General features: G+C 39.0%; 1 protein-coding gene across 12 annotated transcripts in view; it reads left to right on the plus strand.

Moving 5' to 3' along the window:
- The window catches only part of KIAA1217 (KIAA1217 ortholog), a 564,412-nt gene that overhangs the window by 366,326 nt on the left and 179,918 nt on the right, over positions 1-18,168 (plus strand). For all 12 annotated transcript variants that reach the window (XM_072651714.1, XM_072651715.1, XM_072651718.1 and 9 more), the window contains one exon: positions 11,200-11,398. In XM_072651714.1, the coding sequence (XP_072507815.1) occupies positions 11,200-11,398 (199 nt within the window). The remainder of the gene's footprint in view (positions 1-11,199; positions 11,399-18,168) is intronic.

Consider the following 18,168-nt stretch of genomic DNA (forward strand, 5'->3'; position numbering starts at 1 on the left):
ATGACTATAATGGAAGTCTTTTGCATAACTGCACATGTATATTGAATTTCTTGCCTTCTCAGTGGGGATGGGTGGGGAGGTAGGAAGGGAGAGTAGTTGGAACTCAAAGTTTTTGGACCGAATGTTGAGAATTGTTTTTTCTTGCAACTGGGAAATAAGAAATACAGGTAATAGGGTATAGAAATGTATCTTGCCCTACAAGAAAAGAGAGAAGATGGGGATAAGGGAACGGAGGGGTATGATAGAAGGGTGGGCAGATTAAGGAACAGAGTAATCAGAATGCACAGAATGCACCCCTCTTGGGGTGGAGGGAGGGGAGAAGGGGGGAAGAAAATTTGGAACTCGTAATCTTGTGGAAATGAATGTTGAAAACTATAAATAATTTTTTTAAAAGAAAAAAACCAAAATGACATCATGAAGAGTCAGTCATGACTGAACAACAACAATCTTTTTTGGGGGGTGGGGGTACACTTGTCATTTTATCAGTATTGGGAATTTCCATCGAGGCAAGTCTCCTCTACCTGTCCTACAACTTTTAAACTTAAATAATCACTTTACCGAACAGGGTCATACAGTCAGAATATAGCAGAATTAAGACTTGAGCCCAGGTCATCCTGACTCTGAAATTGACTCTGCATATCTACCATTACTTACTCTCAAATGTGGGATTTGTAAATATAAATACAAAGTGACAGGCAGCAAAAAGACTCACACCTTGGGGGAATTGAGTAGTCTTTGGACCTCGTCAGACACACCTGGTTTTTATCATCAATGTCATTTTTTATTCACTTGTTCCTTCCATTTCCCAGCATTGTGCCTAGAGTTATCTCAGCACACAGTGGCATTTTGTCGTAGGCAGTTATATCTTTATATTTCAGAGGCCTTTTGACTAAAAATCAAGCTGTTAACCTTTTCTTTGACCTCAACTTTCTTGAAGAAAATGTGATATAGGAAGCATAGCACAGTGAGTAGACTATTGGACTTAACATCAAGAAAGGCCTGGGTTCTAGTTCTGTCCCTAAAATATCCTGTCTAGGTGATCTTACATAAGTTGCTGATACTTCTCTGTGCCTCATTTTCCTCCTTTATAAAATGATAGAAAATTACAGCACTTTTGCATGCTGTTTTCAGGGTAAAATGAGGTAATGTGTGCAAAGTGTTTTGCAAATTTCAAAGCACTACAGAGGTGTCAGCAATCATTTCATGAGGATAGGTATTCCCTCTCCCAAAGCATATGAGAACTTCTTTATGACTTAGTAGGTCTGTCCATTTTTGTGACCAAAACATTCATTATCCCTTGCCCAACTTGATGATAAGCCCATCCAAAGAGTTAGGCTGGTTCTTAGATTACAGATAAACAGTCTGTTGTTGGGCTCATATTCAAAACCTTTCTTCCTTAGAAAGACTTTCTACACCTTGCATTCTGTTAACATAGCTTAGGGGAGCCCAGGTCACCTTTGCAAACTGTAAGGCATCACAGTAGGACTCATGAATGGGAAATCTTTTCTTAGAGGATTTCACAGCCCCAAACATCTGTTTTATCCCATCTCTTGATTTCATTTACATCTTCTTTTTGGCTGGTTTAAGATACCTTTCCGTATTACTTTCTTAGCCTTCCATTTTTAGTGGAAAGACTGGATCTAGGATCTTTGTGCTGGTTCAGTATTCAAGTGTGACACCATCACACCACCAATAGGTATCAAATGATGTTACCATCCCTCTCGCTCTCCCTTTCCAGGGCTTCTACCCCTTTGTAGGGCTGCACTGGCCCCCAAATTCTTGATTCTTAAATGAGCTCAACAGGTATGCAAGCAGTATCCACATACTGCTTGTTTTGATAAACTCTTGTTAACTGATTGATCTCCAATCTTCTTAGCTCTTTGAAGGGTGGGAACTATTTGTTTACGTTATAGTATCTCCATTCCTGACATGTAGAAGGTATTTCATACATGCTTGTTGATTTGGTTGATCTCCAAACAACAGGACCTAATAGTGCCTGATATCCAAGGTTTTCATCTATTCACAGCACAGGCCCATTTGTTCTTCTTCATAGCTGTTTCTGTCTTCTTAACTCCACATCTACCCATGATCCACATCAGCATCATAAATCAATCAACAAACATTTATTTAGCATCTATCTTCCTGTAAGAACAAGACTGCCATGGAAATTATTCCAATGCCTCATTATATCATAGAAGTAACTTTGGGTTTTGATAGTTATGACACTGGAGCATAAGCTCTAACAAGCCCTCCCAGGCTGAAAAGACTTCAAATACAGGGTAGTCATGGACTAAACATCTACTGTAGTCCTCAGGGGCAAGACTAGCCTGTACCTCTCTAATCTTTACCTAGATTTGTTGATAGCTCACAAGTTTCTCTTGGTTTTAAATCGGAATTTTGACTGGTCTCAGAATTAACAGCTGTATTGGGGAGGCATAAAAAGTAAGCTGAGTCTAGGTAAAGTATTATGTTTGAACATCATGTTTATACCAACCACATAAACTTAATGAGCATAAAGAGTGAGTCATTTTGACTTCATCGGCACATAGGGAAAGTTTCATCGTAATTCAGTAATCCTGCATTTACAGAAATCTTGGCATCATATGAAAGGGGACCTGAGACAAAGTGAAACCTCATTAAAGCAATGGTGGTTTTGTCGAAATAAAGAGTAAATTGAAATGACTGATATGCCCCAGTTGATGACCTTTTGTTCTTTAACACCATTACTACCTAAGTCCTATTTGGGAGCTTTATTTTCCTGGTCCAGGGGTCTCAAATAGAAGGGGGATTTACAGATTCTTTTTTTTTGAGGGGATAGGTCTCAGTTTGCAATTTCATTGGTGTGTTCTTCCTACTGAGGAAACTTCCTGTACCAATGCAGATTGGTAATAGCTTATAGGTTTAAAGACTTGCATATGGACACAAAGAGGTCACTTGCCTTGTCCAAACTCATAGTCTGGCATAGAATTTGAACGCAGAGCATCCTGATTCCAAGACCAGCTCTCAGTTTACTATGCCATGCCACCTCTGTTTTCATGTTAAGGATTGAAATAGAAATTAGTTAATTAAGATGGCTAAATTATGTAACTGCATCTTTCTTCCCTTCTAGTTTTAAATCCCTAATATCATGCTAATTGAGAATATTCCATAAGAGGAAAAATAAAACCTATCTCCTATATACCAATTAGAACCATGCAAAGGTAGGGTTAATTGTCTTAGAAGATGAATTATGTAATAAGCTATATATAAGAAAGAACTTTCTCACAATTAGGACCATCCAAGGGCAGGGTTAATGGCTTTGGAAGATGAGTTCTTTGGCCTTTGAGGTGTTCAAGCAGTACCTGGATGCCACTTAACAAGGATGCTGTCACATTCATGAACATATCCAGTTATTCCTGCCAGTTATCTATTTTGAGTACTAGAGAATTTGGTCTTCCAGGGAGCTACTATCCGTGGTCTTGTACCAAGATTTTCTGAGGCTAGAAGTGGTAGAGAGAGATTTTAAAAATTTAGGCCTATATCCTTGTCCAAAAAAAATGATAAGACCACAGTCCCTCAGATCTGCTCATAGGAGGTAACTTTCCACTGAGGAAACTTTTTCAGCAGTGGGCAACAGAATGACTGGCAGGGTCAAAGAGATGGGAGGGAGAGAGAAGACTGAGAATGGTTGTTGGACATTCTTCTGCCTATCAGAAAAAAGAGGAAAGAGTCTTTTGCTCCATTGTCCATCAGAGAGAAGAGATCAGAGTCTAAAAGCCTCTGTATTCTAGTCATGGGGAAGGAAAAAGAGAGTGCAGAACCAATAGGAAATGTCTTCAGAAGACTTTTGCCTTAAAATCCTTCCAACTCTTTCTATTCTGGGCAGGTTAGATGTTCAGAGTGCCCCATGCTCAGTCTTTTCTCCTTGAGGAGAGACTTCATCATGCCTGCTCTATTTCAGGCTCAGAAGGCTCAGTTTGAAAGTTTGCAAGGGACAAGTCTGTTTTGAATCAAGGGAGTACTATTTGATTAACACAGAGAAAGTCAGCCCTTTAAGTCCCACCACACGGCTCACAGAAAGGTCCTTGGACCTACTGCTCTGACTGCAACTGAATTTGCAAGGGTGAGTTATCATACCCCATGCCTGCATTCTGAATAGCTAGAAGCTAATTTGCATATCAGATGGTAACTTATGATGTTTTCCATGGATACCTGAACAGGCAGGTTCTCAACTATCAGAGGAATTCATGTTTTAGGGAAAAGTTAGACAAGTAATCTTTGAGGGTGCCCCATTTTGAGGTTCTGTAATTCTGGCTCCAAATCCTGGCTGTACTCCTTCCTTTTCTGAAACAAGATCTCATGCATTAGCTATGTGTTTCTATACTGCAGGTTTTATGGGACAAATACTTTTGAGAGAGCCATTCCTTCCCAAATCATAACCTCAGAAGCATATTAAACTTTAGCCTTTTTTGTAGGAGAGGGAATGTTTTGTAGTTATAGGGATCATGGGATGAGAGATCTTGACTTGGAAGGAAATTTAAAAATCATCTAATATAACCTTCTCATTTTATAAGTGAGAAAAATGAGATCTAGAGAGTTCAAGTGACTTTCCCAGAATCTCACAGGTGCTAAGAGGCATTGGTAGGAGGTCCATTCCTGTGAACAGGAATGAATCCTCTACTCTGGCTGTCATTTTATAGGTGAGAAAATTGGCCCCAGGAGATGTAAAGAGATTTGTCCAAAGCCATCCAATTCGGTGGTAGCAGAGATAACACTAGAACTCAGATCCCTAGACACCCAATTCACTGTTCTTTTTCACGTTAGACCAAAGTCTTCTGTGGTCTTTAGGTGATACTATCCCTAGTGTGTTGTTGTCCTCCATAAAACATACTTGGAGAAGAAGGGAGGTTTCTCCATAAACTCTGCCTGCATTGGTGATAATGTGTTTTAGAGGATGGAAAATTAACAGCAAGTGGAAGAAATGGTCAGGCTTGCCAAATCTTTCTGTAATTTATGATAATGGGATCATAAATTCAAAACTGGAAGGGACCTTGGGGGCTGTTTCAGTTCCTTCATTTTACATGAGGTACTGGGGCCCAGAGAGTATTTGACTTGCCTGAGATCTCACAGGTAGAGTTGGAATTCAGCGTAGACCTGAATTAAAGAAGTAGCTCCCACCGGGCCTCCCCTGCCTGCCCCAGACCACAAGCAGCTTAGCCAGCCCAAAGATGGCGCACCCTGGTAGCACCTTGTTTCTGTTTGCCATCCCTCTCCAGCCCAACCCAGCTTTACATAGGATGCTAATAGCTAGGATCACACCAAACCCCATTGTGAGTCTGTGTGGCCAGTGGCCAGGTCTGGGCATTTCATACCTCCATTACTCAGAAGTTCCCTCTTGAGAGATGCTCTGCTGAATGATCTTAGGATCTAGAGATAGAAAGATCCTAACCTTGTTAAGTAGATTCCTATATCTGCCAATACAGGTCTACTCTCAAATAAATTGCTCACTCTGGAATTCTTAGACTCTCTTTCCCCTTTCTGTTCTCCTTCCCTACACATCCCTTTCCCTTCCTTCCCCCTACCCTAACTTCACATCTTCTTTCCCTTTCCTTCTCTTTCCCTCCTCTTTTTTCTCTTCCTTTTACCTTCTTTTGCTTCTTCTCCCCCTTCTCCTTTTTCCCTCTTCTCTTTTATTCCTCCTCTTCAGGAAGATATTTATGTTTTTGTATTGGGGGCTTTAAATTTTTTCCTAGTATTTTAAAAACTAAAGCACTATGCATACTCTTTCCATTATATGTTTTACTACTGGGAGAAAAGATCTTATCAGAAAGACTTCAAAGAGACTCCTCGCTTTGGCTAAGACTACAGCCTCTTGCCTTTCATTCCTGGGAAAACTGAGCATTTCAGAATCTTTTAACTAGAGAGTGATGGCCAATATCAGGCATTATTAACATTTTTTCGAGTGAAAAGCCCTAGAGAAGTTGGCTTTCTCATTAGGGGTTGCTCATATTATAAAAGAAGAGCAATTGGGCATAACTGGCCATTGGGAGGTATTAAAGCTGTCAAGTCAACTAATGAAGGTGATAGTTATCCATGCATCTGAGGTTCCGCCCTTGGGGCTTATTATGGTATGGTCTGTGCTGTTGGTGCTGCCTTGTTGGAAAAAGTTATGTTAAACATTTAAATCTCTTTGGATGTTATGCCTGGCTCACTTCAGCAGGAGGGGCAGTACAATATAATGCTAAGAGTGCTGCTGCCTTTGAACCCCATCCCTGACCCTAAGCTGTGAGACTTCACTCTTCTCCCAGCTGTACTCCTGACTCTCCCAGACTTTCTCTATAATGCTCCAGAAACATCTTCACTCTGAAAGTTTACTTCACCTCTGGACTTCACAATTGGAAGAGCTTCTCTCCACCTCCATGCCTCATCCCGTACCTCTCCCTGTGATTGGCTGACCTCTCCAAATTTCTCTTTCTAGGAGGTGCAGACCAGCCATGTGGTTCTTTCTCTCCAGGCTGACTTCCTGGGTCTCCTGGACTTTCTTTTCAATGTCCTCAGGCTTTCACTCCACCCTATCCCCTAACCCCCCAGTTATTCAGTTCCCTTTTATGTGTCATCTATATTTCTCCCTGTATTTGTATTTGAATGCTTAGCAATTTAGTTCAAGTTTACAAGTTAGAAAGGCAAAAAAAATATAATAATCCCTGACTTCAAGGAGCATTCTAGTGGACAGAGACAACTATATGTGTATGTATATGTATATATATATAAGTATACATATGCATATATATTTATATATGCATAAATATGAAAGTATATACCGAATAAATATATGTGTGCATACATATGGAACAAAGACAAAATAAATACAGTCAGTTAATAAGCATTGATTAATCACCTATTTGGTGCCAGGCACTATGCTAAGCCCTGAGAATACAAAGAGTCAAAAAAGACCTTGCCTTCAAGGAGCTCATAATCTAATGAGAGACCACAAACAAAAATACACGTCCAATCAAGCCACATGCAAGATAAACAGGAAAAATTACAAGGAAAGCAGTAGAATCAAGAGTTGAGAAAGGCTTCCAGTAGAAGATGGGATTTTAGTTGAGACTTTAAGGAAGACATGGAAACCAGTAGATAAAGAGGGGTGAACAGGGAGAGCATCCCAGGGCATGTGAGATATAGTCAGAGGGAATGCCCAGAATTAGAATAAAAACTAACATGTACATAACGCTTTAGGGTTTGGAAAGCACTTTACCTATCATTTGTTGCAAAGTAATTGAGAAAAAAGCAGGGGTTCAAATGCAATACTTTTGAAAATATTGAGAAGTCCCTTTTAGTTGAATGAGAATCATTTATAAAATGACCGTACACCCACAGAATTCTTATGTAGACACATTGAATTAACACAGGCATAAGTGTTTGATAAACTATGAATTGCCAGATAGCTAGAAAGGTCTCATGGTGCCTGGCACATGGCAAGTGCTAAATATAAATATATAATATGTGTATATATATATATACACACATATAAATATATGTGTGTGTATATATATACATACATATGTTTACTGTCATATTATTATGTGTTTGTTATTCATATATGTTTATTAACTGGTTAATATCTGCATAAGGAAGATCTGTTTTAAGGCTACTAACAGGACCCCTGATTTGCACTTTGTTATGCCCAGGAGGCCAAAGGAGGAAATGTGGGTGACTGTTCACAAATCACAACAGAGAATCAGCATGAGTGCAGGACCTGAGCTGGAATCCTTCTTCCACAGCTTACTAAATTGTATGACCTTGGTCAAGTCATTTAATCCATTTCCTCATAACTAAATAGGGAACTAATTCTTATAGTAAAAATCTCAGAATTATTGTGAGGATTCTAGGAACTTAGATTTAGAAATGAAGTGACCTTTTAAGTTCATCTGGTCCAACCCTTTGAGATTAAGTTCTTTACAGAAGAGGAAACTGGGACTCTGAGAGGTTATTTATCCAACCTCACACGAGTAGCTAATGTTGGAGCTGAGATTTGAGCCTGGGTCCTCTAACACCAGCTCTAGCATCCCTTCCATTCTATCATGCAGCTTCTGTCTGGAAAACACTCTGTAAAACATTCCTTACTGTTATTAATTTTAGTTTTCTTTACCCAGGATCATTCTCCAGCCTGCCCTTTTGCTCTCCAAATCAAATCCTGTCCATTCTTCTGGGGCAGATTCTTCTTCCTGTTGTATTCTATAGTCAGTATCACACAGTTAACATTTAATTGCCCTTCAACTGTTGCTCATCTGTTTTTCCCGGCATCCTCTTCCCACCCAGACCATTAGCAGGCAGAGTTGATGACTTACCTTTCTTTTCTGGTCCCACCGACCCCAGGTCGTATCTATCATACTCCTGAATACAGGATGGATGCAATAAATAACTAGCTAATTGATTATTTTCATATCTAAAATATTAGTACATTTGACAATGGTATTTGCGAGAAAGTCTGTCCTTTCTCTGAACCTAAAGGACTCTTTGACAGTAAATGGAGATGAGACTAGAGGACACTGAATTTAGCATGTGAGGAGTTTTCTAACACATGACAATAAAAGGCAATGAGTTTTCAGTGAAAGTTTCAAACATGGGAATTACAGAAGGGAAAGAGCTGATGTTCATATTTTGAAGAGACTATGGATAAAGAAGAAAGAAAGCATTTTGCCTCTTTCTAGGAACTTTTTTTTTTAAACATATGTCTGCCTCAGGCATGGATCTGGACAACAAAGATGTTTGATTTCAATTTATCTCTTCAGGGGTTAGTTTTTTTATTTCTTTAGTTTTAATTTTTTTTATTTTTTTTAAAGTTTTTTTTAATAGTAGGAAAGAAACGTCCAAAAACTTGTCCTTTTTTGTCTGTGATAGAATTTGTGAACCTCTATATGGTTTAGAGACAGGCAGTGAGGACAGTGGCAGAGATGTATCATTTCTTGGCTACTTGGCTTGTCCGGATGCATCTTTTTAGAATCAGGCGCAAAGGTGTTCTCTTCCAAACGTCCTTTTTTTCTAGTTTAGTCTACTATACCTCTTCAGAAACTAGGCAGTTCATTCCAAGGAAAGTATAAAGTCATCTCCAACTACCTGTAAGATCTTTAGGGTTGCTTTTCCTGACAAAATAGTATTTCTCTTGTAATACTGGGGCCAAGTTCATACAACCCAAACAGATTTCAGAAAAAGGTTATGATTTAGTCATAACCAGCTATTTGGTTCAAGCAGTAAACAATTATAATCCAAGGACAAAGGAATAATTGCATGGGTTACCTCAAGTATTGACCAGTCAGGATTTCTACCACTCTGGAATTAACTGAATGTCAGTTAAACATTTTCTTTTTTTTTCTTTTCTTTTTAAAAATTTATTTATTTATTTTAGTTTTCAACATTCACTTCCACAACATTTTGGAGGGAGAACAGACTCGGAGTTGGGAAGTCCTTTGTCCAGGATAACCCTGGCCATGTCAATTTAAGCTCACAGTGTTTCAAGCAATTTTGCAAGTTATAGAGGGTAAATTGCTTGAGTAGAGTGTTTCCATGCAAGATGGATTGAGGGGGTGGGAAAGAAGTACCAAAATTGTCCCTGCTCTCAAGGAGCTTATGTCCTACATGACGGATATAACATCTACATTTTCCTAGCTGAGTCGTTATCCAACTTACTCAGATCTTTCCATCTGCCAAGAATGGAAGCAGTCAGGTACCATGTAGCCTTCTTTCCTTTGAGGAAAGGGAAATATACTATATTACTTTTCATCTTGGATTAATGTGAAGAAAGGGCCAAAGATGCCCTGTCTATAGCCAATTCAGTTCAGTTAAACAGACATGACAGATGAAAGTTTAGCCAACTATTAAGTGCTGATATGTATAGGAGCATTTATGATCTATCCACCTGAACTTATTTCTTGTTTGTTCTTTGTAATTTATATTCATGATAAATTTATGAACTGAACTTGGTTTTGTTTGCTTGGAAAACTTTAGAATTTGGGTTAGATTTCAGAATGGATCATCGTAAGCCAACAAATTTTGAATTTTTTAAATAAAGGGTAAGAGATGGACAACTCATGCATTCCTGAGGTACCCACATTGTGCTAAGCTGTCTAGAAGGAGGTACTGGGTACATTAGCTACAACCCCTGTGGAGGTTTTATAGAAGCACAAGAACAGGAGTTATATAAGATGAGAAGGTGTGAATGAATGAATGAATGTGTTGCAGTTTCTGTTGATGGAAGGAATACTCACATCTGTGAAATCACAAATTCACTAAAGTAATGAAGAGCACCCAGTTCATGGGCTATTTAACTATATCCTAGCTAGCATTGTTTGCATGTGGCTCATTTGTCTTATCTCTTTGACTACTTTGGAAATTCCCAGAGGGTAGGGGTTAATGTATTCCATTTCTTCTGTACTCTGTGTAGTAGTTTGTAGGTACTGAGTACATTGAACTAGATTGAGCTCTATTGATCGGGCTCATGTGGGCAGCAATTTGATTGATTCTTCCCATTTTTACCCAATCCCTGTGCAATAGACATCATTAAAATTGAGAATCAGCTCCAACGTGGCCGTATCTATTTGTGGAGCCTCTCTGTTGATTGACAAGGTAGGTAAGAAATAATGGAGATTTTTAAAATATCTTAGGGGATTTCAACCACCAAAACTAAATCCCTGCCCAACTGTGCCACTGTTTTTCACACCTGCCTTACTGATTTTCAGAATAATCTCAGTGAAAGACTTAGAAATAGAATGTTACAGCTTAGCCATAGAAGCGTCTTCCCTTCCCTGTTAAAGACACGTGTCTGTGCACATTTATGTCTACTGCTATAACACCTGTTAACAGTTCAAGTCATAGGGAATGGATTGCCATACATCTCTCCTATAATATGTCTTAGCCTCGGGTCCTTGTTAGAAATGAAATTTGTGCGGTAGAAGTATAGCAATAAAAATCCTAATGGCATACCCAGGGACAATATGTTTTTAAAAATAACTTTCATAGCAGTCACCTTGACCGCACAAAGCCATTCAGATTTCTAAATTCAAAATTTTTGATGGACTTTTCTCCCCCCAACCACAGTCCTAACCCTCTCCCCCCAAATTGATTTTGCAGATTGCCCAATCTTGATAGTATTGAAAATATTTACAAGTGTAATAATAGAATTCCATGCTTTCTCTTCCCTCCTTTTAATGTCTTTTGCAGACCAGAAGCCCAAAGCTTTCTCAAAGCCCTCAACCACCCAATTTGGGAGACCAGGCTGAGCATCTGTCAGAGGCATCTGCTGATTCTTTGGAAGCCATGTCAGAGGGAGAGTCACCGACTCCTTTTTCCAGAGGGAGCCGTACACGGGCAAGCCTTCCAGTGGTGAGGTCAACCAACCAGACAAAGGAGAGATCTCTAGGTAAGTGTCAGGAATGAGCTTACGCTCACTGTGTTGTTCTTTACCTGTGTGTATTTTGTATTTGTTTTTCTTTTGAGCACACGAAGGGCAGTGTGGCCTTTTTTATTTACAGGATCATTGAGAGACAGTCATTGAAAAGGTTGAAATATACACCTGTCTCAGTGTTCATCTAGTATTGATCTTGATTTGTTAAAAACATAGAGTATGTATGTATGCTATCCCCCAATTTAATCTCCATTTGTTCAAGCTAAGCAGCAAATGACCGATTCATATCAAGGATACATATTTCATTTACTTTTCTTCATCATTGTCCTTTGCTGCATAAGGGTCATCCAGGATTCTGGAGGGTTTCAGGTTTTGATGAGTTGTTTGCTTACCTCTTCAGGACCAGACTGTACCGGCTACCCTGTCATTAGACTATGAAAATAATGATAATGATGATAACCTATAATGATATGGTGCTTTAGGGTTGGCAAACTGCTTTCTGCCCAACAACCCTGAGAGGCAGGTAGAATAAGCCAAGTAGTATTGCTTCCAGGAAATTAAAGCTCAGAAAAATTTAAAGAATTGTGCGCAGTTACACAGCTATTAAGTGCCAAAGCTGCGGTTTGAACTCAGGTCTCTCCTGGCTCAAAATCCAGTGCTCTTAGCCTAGAGCATACTCATACAGCTGATAAAGGAATAGTATGAACTAGAAATCTGTAAAGTCATTCACCATTCTCCTCACTGCCTGTCTCTAAATAACACTGAAGTCCCCAAATTCTATAATAAACTAAACCCTTATCATGAAAACTGAGCCATCTTTTTTAGAGTGGCCTTTGACAGGAAAGTTAATGATTAGACTGTGAGAAAGTTATTCTTTTGAATTTCCAGATGATGCTTATTTATGTTGAATCATGAGGAATGTATAATATTCTCCCCCTTCAAAAGATACCCATGTAAGAAAGGCTTGAAACTATTAATCCAGTCTTTGTCTGTGAATTTTCTCCTTCCTGGACCATGGGGTTTGCCAAGTAAGATGCTTCTTTGCCCTGTTTTTACCATAGGACTAATCTGCCTAGTCCAGCATTATTTAAATAGACTGGGACTGATTCTGGTTATTCAGCTGGTTCATTCCCTCTTTTCTCCTCTTTTTTTCATCCTTTTTCTATTTTCCACTACTTTTTTGTCTTATTTTCCCTTCTTTCCCTTTTCCCTTTTCTCCCTTTTATTTCTATTTTGATTCTTCCTTTCTCTGTATTTTATTTATTCTTTCCTTTGATTTTTTTTTATTTTTTTCTCCTCTTTCCTTCCCCCCCTCACTTTTTTTTTTTCCTCCTTTCTGAATAGGGAATGCAAGGATTCTTCTTTATCCTGTTTTTCCTATATTCCACAGGGCTAATCTGCCTTGCCCAGGATTACTTGTGTAGAAATTGTATATTGCAGTGAGGTATTTGAAGGGGAGAGGATATAAGAAAAGGTTTAATTAATCAGAAAGGCTCAAAGTGTTGACTATCGGTGATGACAGTAGAGGGTAAGCCAATATTCTAAAATATTATAAATTCTTTGCTTAGGGGAGAAGTGATGTAATGACTATAGGAACATCTTGGTCTTGGATGACCATAGCATGTAAATTGACTGTAAATGTCATTCAATACTGAGTGCAATTGACTGTGCTAAAGAGCCTGCATTATGTGATTATTGGCAATGCCAGTAATGCTATGTTCAATATTTGGAGGTCTGTCATTTCGTGTGTGGCTTACTCTTCAAACTGACAGAAAACACAACCTCTCTGTGACATAATGAATGACTTTTGAAAGTTGTTGTTGCCCCAAAAAACACATCACCCTGAAGCCAAGCAGTCTCATCACTAGTTGACGGTGGAACTTCCTGTATTTCACTAGTGCTGTGATAACACAATTAAAGCATCACTGGGTTCCTCTTCAAAGGCCTTATTCTCAATCAACAAGCTTTTACTAAGCATCTGCTGTGTACCAGGTACCAAACTAAGGGATATGAAGACAAGCATTGAAACAGTCCCTGCTTTCTAGGAACTCATATTCTTTTAGGGGAAAGAACATATGCACATAGTAGTAAATATAATATAGGAAAAATAAACCTAAATTTGGAGGAATAGAAATAGCTAGAAGAAGCCCTCTGTAATAGATGGTTCTTGAGCTAAGCTTTGAAGGAAAGCTAAGTATTCTAAGAGATGTAGGGGATGAGCATGTACTTTCCACACTCATAGGGGAGGCTGGAAATAAAGTCCTAAACAAGGAATACCAATTAGTAAGTTCGATAAGTCTGAAAGGTAGATAATAACAAGATTGTGATTGTCACAAAGAGGCTGTATTTTATTCTGGAAGGAACAGTACTATTGGAGCTTCTGAATGAGAAGAAAGACATTGTTAGACCCTTAGAAATATCACTTTGGGCGTCTGGGAGGATGGTGCAATAGAATGGGAAGTGACCAGAGGGGAAGAGACCAATTAGGAGCTTATTGCAGTTGTCCTCTGAGAGGGCAGAGGAGCCAGATCTAGGGTAGTTGTTGTGTGAGTGGAGACTGGGGGACAAAATCAAAAGATACTTGAGAAGCTGAGTCAATAAACTTGGCAAACTTGGCTATGGAGAGTCAGAAAGAGGCAAGAGTCAGGGATGACTTCACGATGGCAAACCTAGATTGGAAGGATAATGGTGCCTTGGCACAAATAGAGAAGTGAGGAAGAGAGGTAGATTTCAAGGGAAAAAAATAGTTTGTTTGATTTTGAACATGTTGAGTTTGAGATGCCTATGGGATGGCCGGTTGGAAATGTCCAATAGGCAATTAACAAGATGAAACTGGAACTCATGAAAGAAAGGTCTGGAGATTTAGATATATGCAAAACACATACACATATACATATGTATGCATGCATACATACACGTATCTGTGTGTGTGTGCACCTGCTTGCCCATAGTGTGCTTTAAATACATTTATGCTGTGTTGAAAATTCTCTTCTCCCTGGTCCATTAACAAATTTTAAAATCCCTAAGTAATCTCGGATTAATATTATGATGTACATACACATGTGTGTCGTGGAGTCATCTACGTGGTGATCATAATTCCATCTGAGCTGATGAAATCACAAAAAGAGAAAGGAATGTATAGTACAGAGAAATGAAATGTGTCGAAGATAGATCCATGGGAGACATCCACTATTAGACAGTGAAACATGAACAAGAGTAAGCAAAAGGAAACAGAGAAGGAGTAGTCAAACAGGAGAGTCATGTCAGAAAATGCAGAGAGGAAAGAATTTTCAATCAGAAAAGGTAATCAACATTGCTAAGTACTACAGAAAAGAATAATGCTTGGAAGCATTCCATTGGATTTGGTATTTTAAGAGATCATGGGCAACTTTGAAGAAAACCTTTCCAGTCTGAACAATGAGTGAGGGAAAAGGAAGTAGAGGTAATGAGTGTAAATTGCTTTTTCTAAGAGTTTGACTAAAGGGAGGAATGATATAGAATATATCGTTGTTTTATATACATACATATATACATACATACATACATATATATATATATATATATATATATATATATATATATAGAGAGAGAGAGAGAGAGAGAGAGAGAGAGAGAGAGAGAGAGAGAGAGATTAGCTTGAGGTCAAGTGTCAGGTGAGGCAGGGTCAAGTGAAGGTTGTTTAAAGATGGGAGAGACTTGGCCATATTTATAAATATCAGGAAAAGAGCCAGGAGAGATTGAAGATTAGAGAGAAAAGGGAGAAGATTGTGGGACAATCTGCCAGAGTAACCATGATGGGAAGGGATCAAGGGCGTAAGTAGAGGCCTTACTTAGCCTTGGCGAAGAGAAAGGCCACTACTCCATCAAAGACTGGTGTAAATGGGAAAATGGGGGGAAAATGGGAAAAAAGAAGATTAAGGAGCTGTCTTTTGTAGGATGTGGCAATTAAATTCAGCTTTGAAGGAAGTTAAAGATACTGACAGAAGTGAAAAAGAATAAGGGCATTCACAACATGAAAGGTAACCACCATATTCAAAACAAGAAAAAGTGACTAGTTCAGTTTGCTTGGAGCATAAAGAATAACCATAAGCCTTGGAGGTAGCCTGAGGGCAGGATACCAAGAGCCTCCAAACCAGAGTTGGTATGGCATGTTGGACAGAGTCTGCCAAAGCTCACACTCTAGCAGAATAGCCTTCCAGAACCTCCATGCCAAGACAAGGAATCAAAGGAAGACTTTGGTAGAGAAATTCCACTATTTTGAGATTCACTTTTGATTAAGGTAAAGAATAATTTAATAATGTTCACCCATTTAGGGGGATTATTTTTCCTAATCACAAATTCTTATGTGATTTGCTTGATGCTTTTTTCTTACTAGTCACTTCATGAATTGTTGATTTGCAGATTGTTGCAAACCATAACTATCATTTTTCTACCAGTTAAAAATATATTGTTGATCTATGACTCTTTTCACATAGTTAATAGTTTAAGCTGAACTTAGACTTTTGGGACACTTTATATGCAAACGGTGCATATACAATGTATAATTGTGAACATTTATTCAAAATACATTTAACTTTTCTCAGTTTGATACCAACTTTATAATAAATATCCCGTACTTTTATAATACTTCTAACTTTTCAAAGTACTTTTCCCTGAGACTAGTAAAATGGGCATTCTTACACCCATTTTAAAGAATTGAAGCACAAAATAGTGAAGGGACTAACCCAGAATCACAAGAAGAAGAATTAGAGAGGTGGAAGGGATTCCTTACCCCCCAAAAAAGGACCCTCAATACAATATACTCAACAAGTTGTCCAGTCTATGCTTAAATATTTCCATTGAGAAAGGATCCACTCTTTCCCAAGGTAGCCTCTTCCATTTTGTTCTATTTATTACAGTTGGTTCTAGTTATTATAGTATCCTTTCATGTCCTAATTTTCCCCTTGGATCTTTCCTCTCTTTACTCCCTGTTCCATCTTCTAGGACCAATCAGAATGTCTCTTCCATTTTATAAGCAGAATAAGCCTTCTTCCATATTACAGCTCTTCAAGGTCTAAACCATTATTATGTCGCTCCTTGAGCCTTCTCCTCTCAAGACAAAATCTGCTAGTCCTGAATACACTGGGGATTAAGTCCCACAGTCACCAAGTCCTGACAGGTCTAATGCCCTTCTGTGAAATCAGAGAGCCCATAACTCAGCAGCATAAGCTAGATTGAACACAGTGCTTGCTGCAGAGGGGAAGGAGGTAGAAGGAAATGAGAGAGCTATAGGTTAAAAGGATACCTTCTATTCTAGAAAAAGAAAGAGAGAGAGAAAGAAAGAAAGAAAGAAAGAAAGAAAGAAAGAAAGAAAGAAAGAAAGAAAGAAAGAGAAGGAAGGAAGGAAGGAAGGAAGGAAAGAAGGAAGGAAGGGAAGGAAGGAAGGAAGGAAGAAAGAAGAAAGAAAAAAGTAGGAAAGAAGGGAAAAAAAGAAAATGAGAAAAATACCTCTCTTCTCACCATATCTGTATAACCCTGAAATTTGTTTTATAAGGAACTCTTTGTGTCAGAGAGGTGCTTTCCACCCTCTAAAACTAATTGACAGCACAAGATTGATTTTAGGAACAAAACCATGGGGCAGAGATATTCCATGAGGAGATGGCAGAGCTTATAAAAGCAGTTGCTGTACCTGGCTGGTTTTTCTCACAGGGGTGGGTGAAATGTGAACAAGGGTTTGGCTCCATCAATGCCCACAGTATTAGCAGCTATAGAAACCCAGGTCTAAGACCCAAACCATGCCAGGCTCACCAACTGCTTGCAGGTATTCACTTCTCCTTTGGTTGTCTGGAGTGCTTTGTAGCTCAGTGGATTTTTTCAGAAAAATAGTTTTAAAGATTCCTCCAAAGTCATCAGACATTCAGTGGCCAGCAAGATATCAGTCTATCAGTTCCAGTGGTTGTTTTCTTCTGTCAACAGTCTCTTCCTCTGGTGGCTTTCTCTGACCCTCTCCACTTTTCTATATGTGAATCTACCTGGTGTTATGCCACCAAGCGGGATGGAGAATAGGAGTTGCCAGAAGCCAATCCCAGATCTCACCTCCACAGACTTTTGCTTCAACTTGTTTTTATGAAAATCCTTCCAAGCATGGCTATATTTAACATGCAGAGACTCTTGCTCAGTGGGAATGAGTGCTATCCAGAAAGCCTCCAGGGCACAGGAACAGCTCAATTTCAATGTGGTTCAGTGGCCCCCCACTTCCCCAGAAATGTAGACATGAATTGATTGTGCATTAGAGACTACAGCATAGAGCTTTACAGAGATTTAACCTCCTAGAAACCTACTGTTAGTTCAGTTTGGAAGTTCAAAATGCCTTTTGTAGTCTGTACAGTATAATTTTATCCTTATCCAAAGAATCTTAATGATGTACCCACATAACCCAGGCACCCCAGTAGGGAATGTCAGAAACCATCCGTTCCACTTGATACTCACAGACAACAGTCCTATAATGAAGCCGAGAGGGAAAAAGAACCTAAGGACAGTAGGTTGCTGTTTGCTTGCTGGGTTTGTCTCTGACATTTCTTGCTAACAGCCTGAACTGGGGCTGAGTTTAGGAAGGAGGTAAAGAGGAGAATGCTTGGAATGTTATGGCATGGGGAGGGGCAATTCCCCTTCTTTTCTGGAGGCCCTTAAAACTCACCATAATTCATACCCAGACACCAAACACAGATTTCTTATATTAGAGAGATAATTTAGTTCTCTAGACAGGATTGTATAAATTAACCATGGTAAATAGCTCACATTAATAG

Source organism: Notamacropus eugenii, chromosome 3 (genome assembly GCF_028372415.1).
Source record: "Notamacropus eugenii isolate mMacEug1 chromosome 3, mMacEug1.pri_v2, whole genome shotgun sequence".
In the NCBI taxonomy this organism is placed as follows: Eukaryota; Metazoa; Chordata; class Mammalia; order Diprotodontia; family Macropodidae; genus Notamacropus; species Notamacropus eugenii.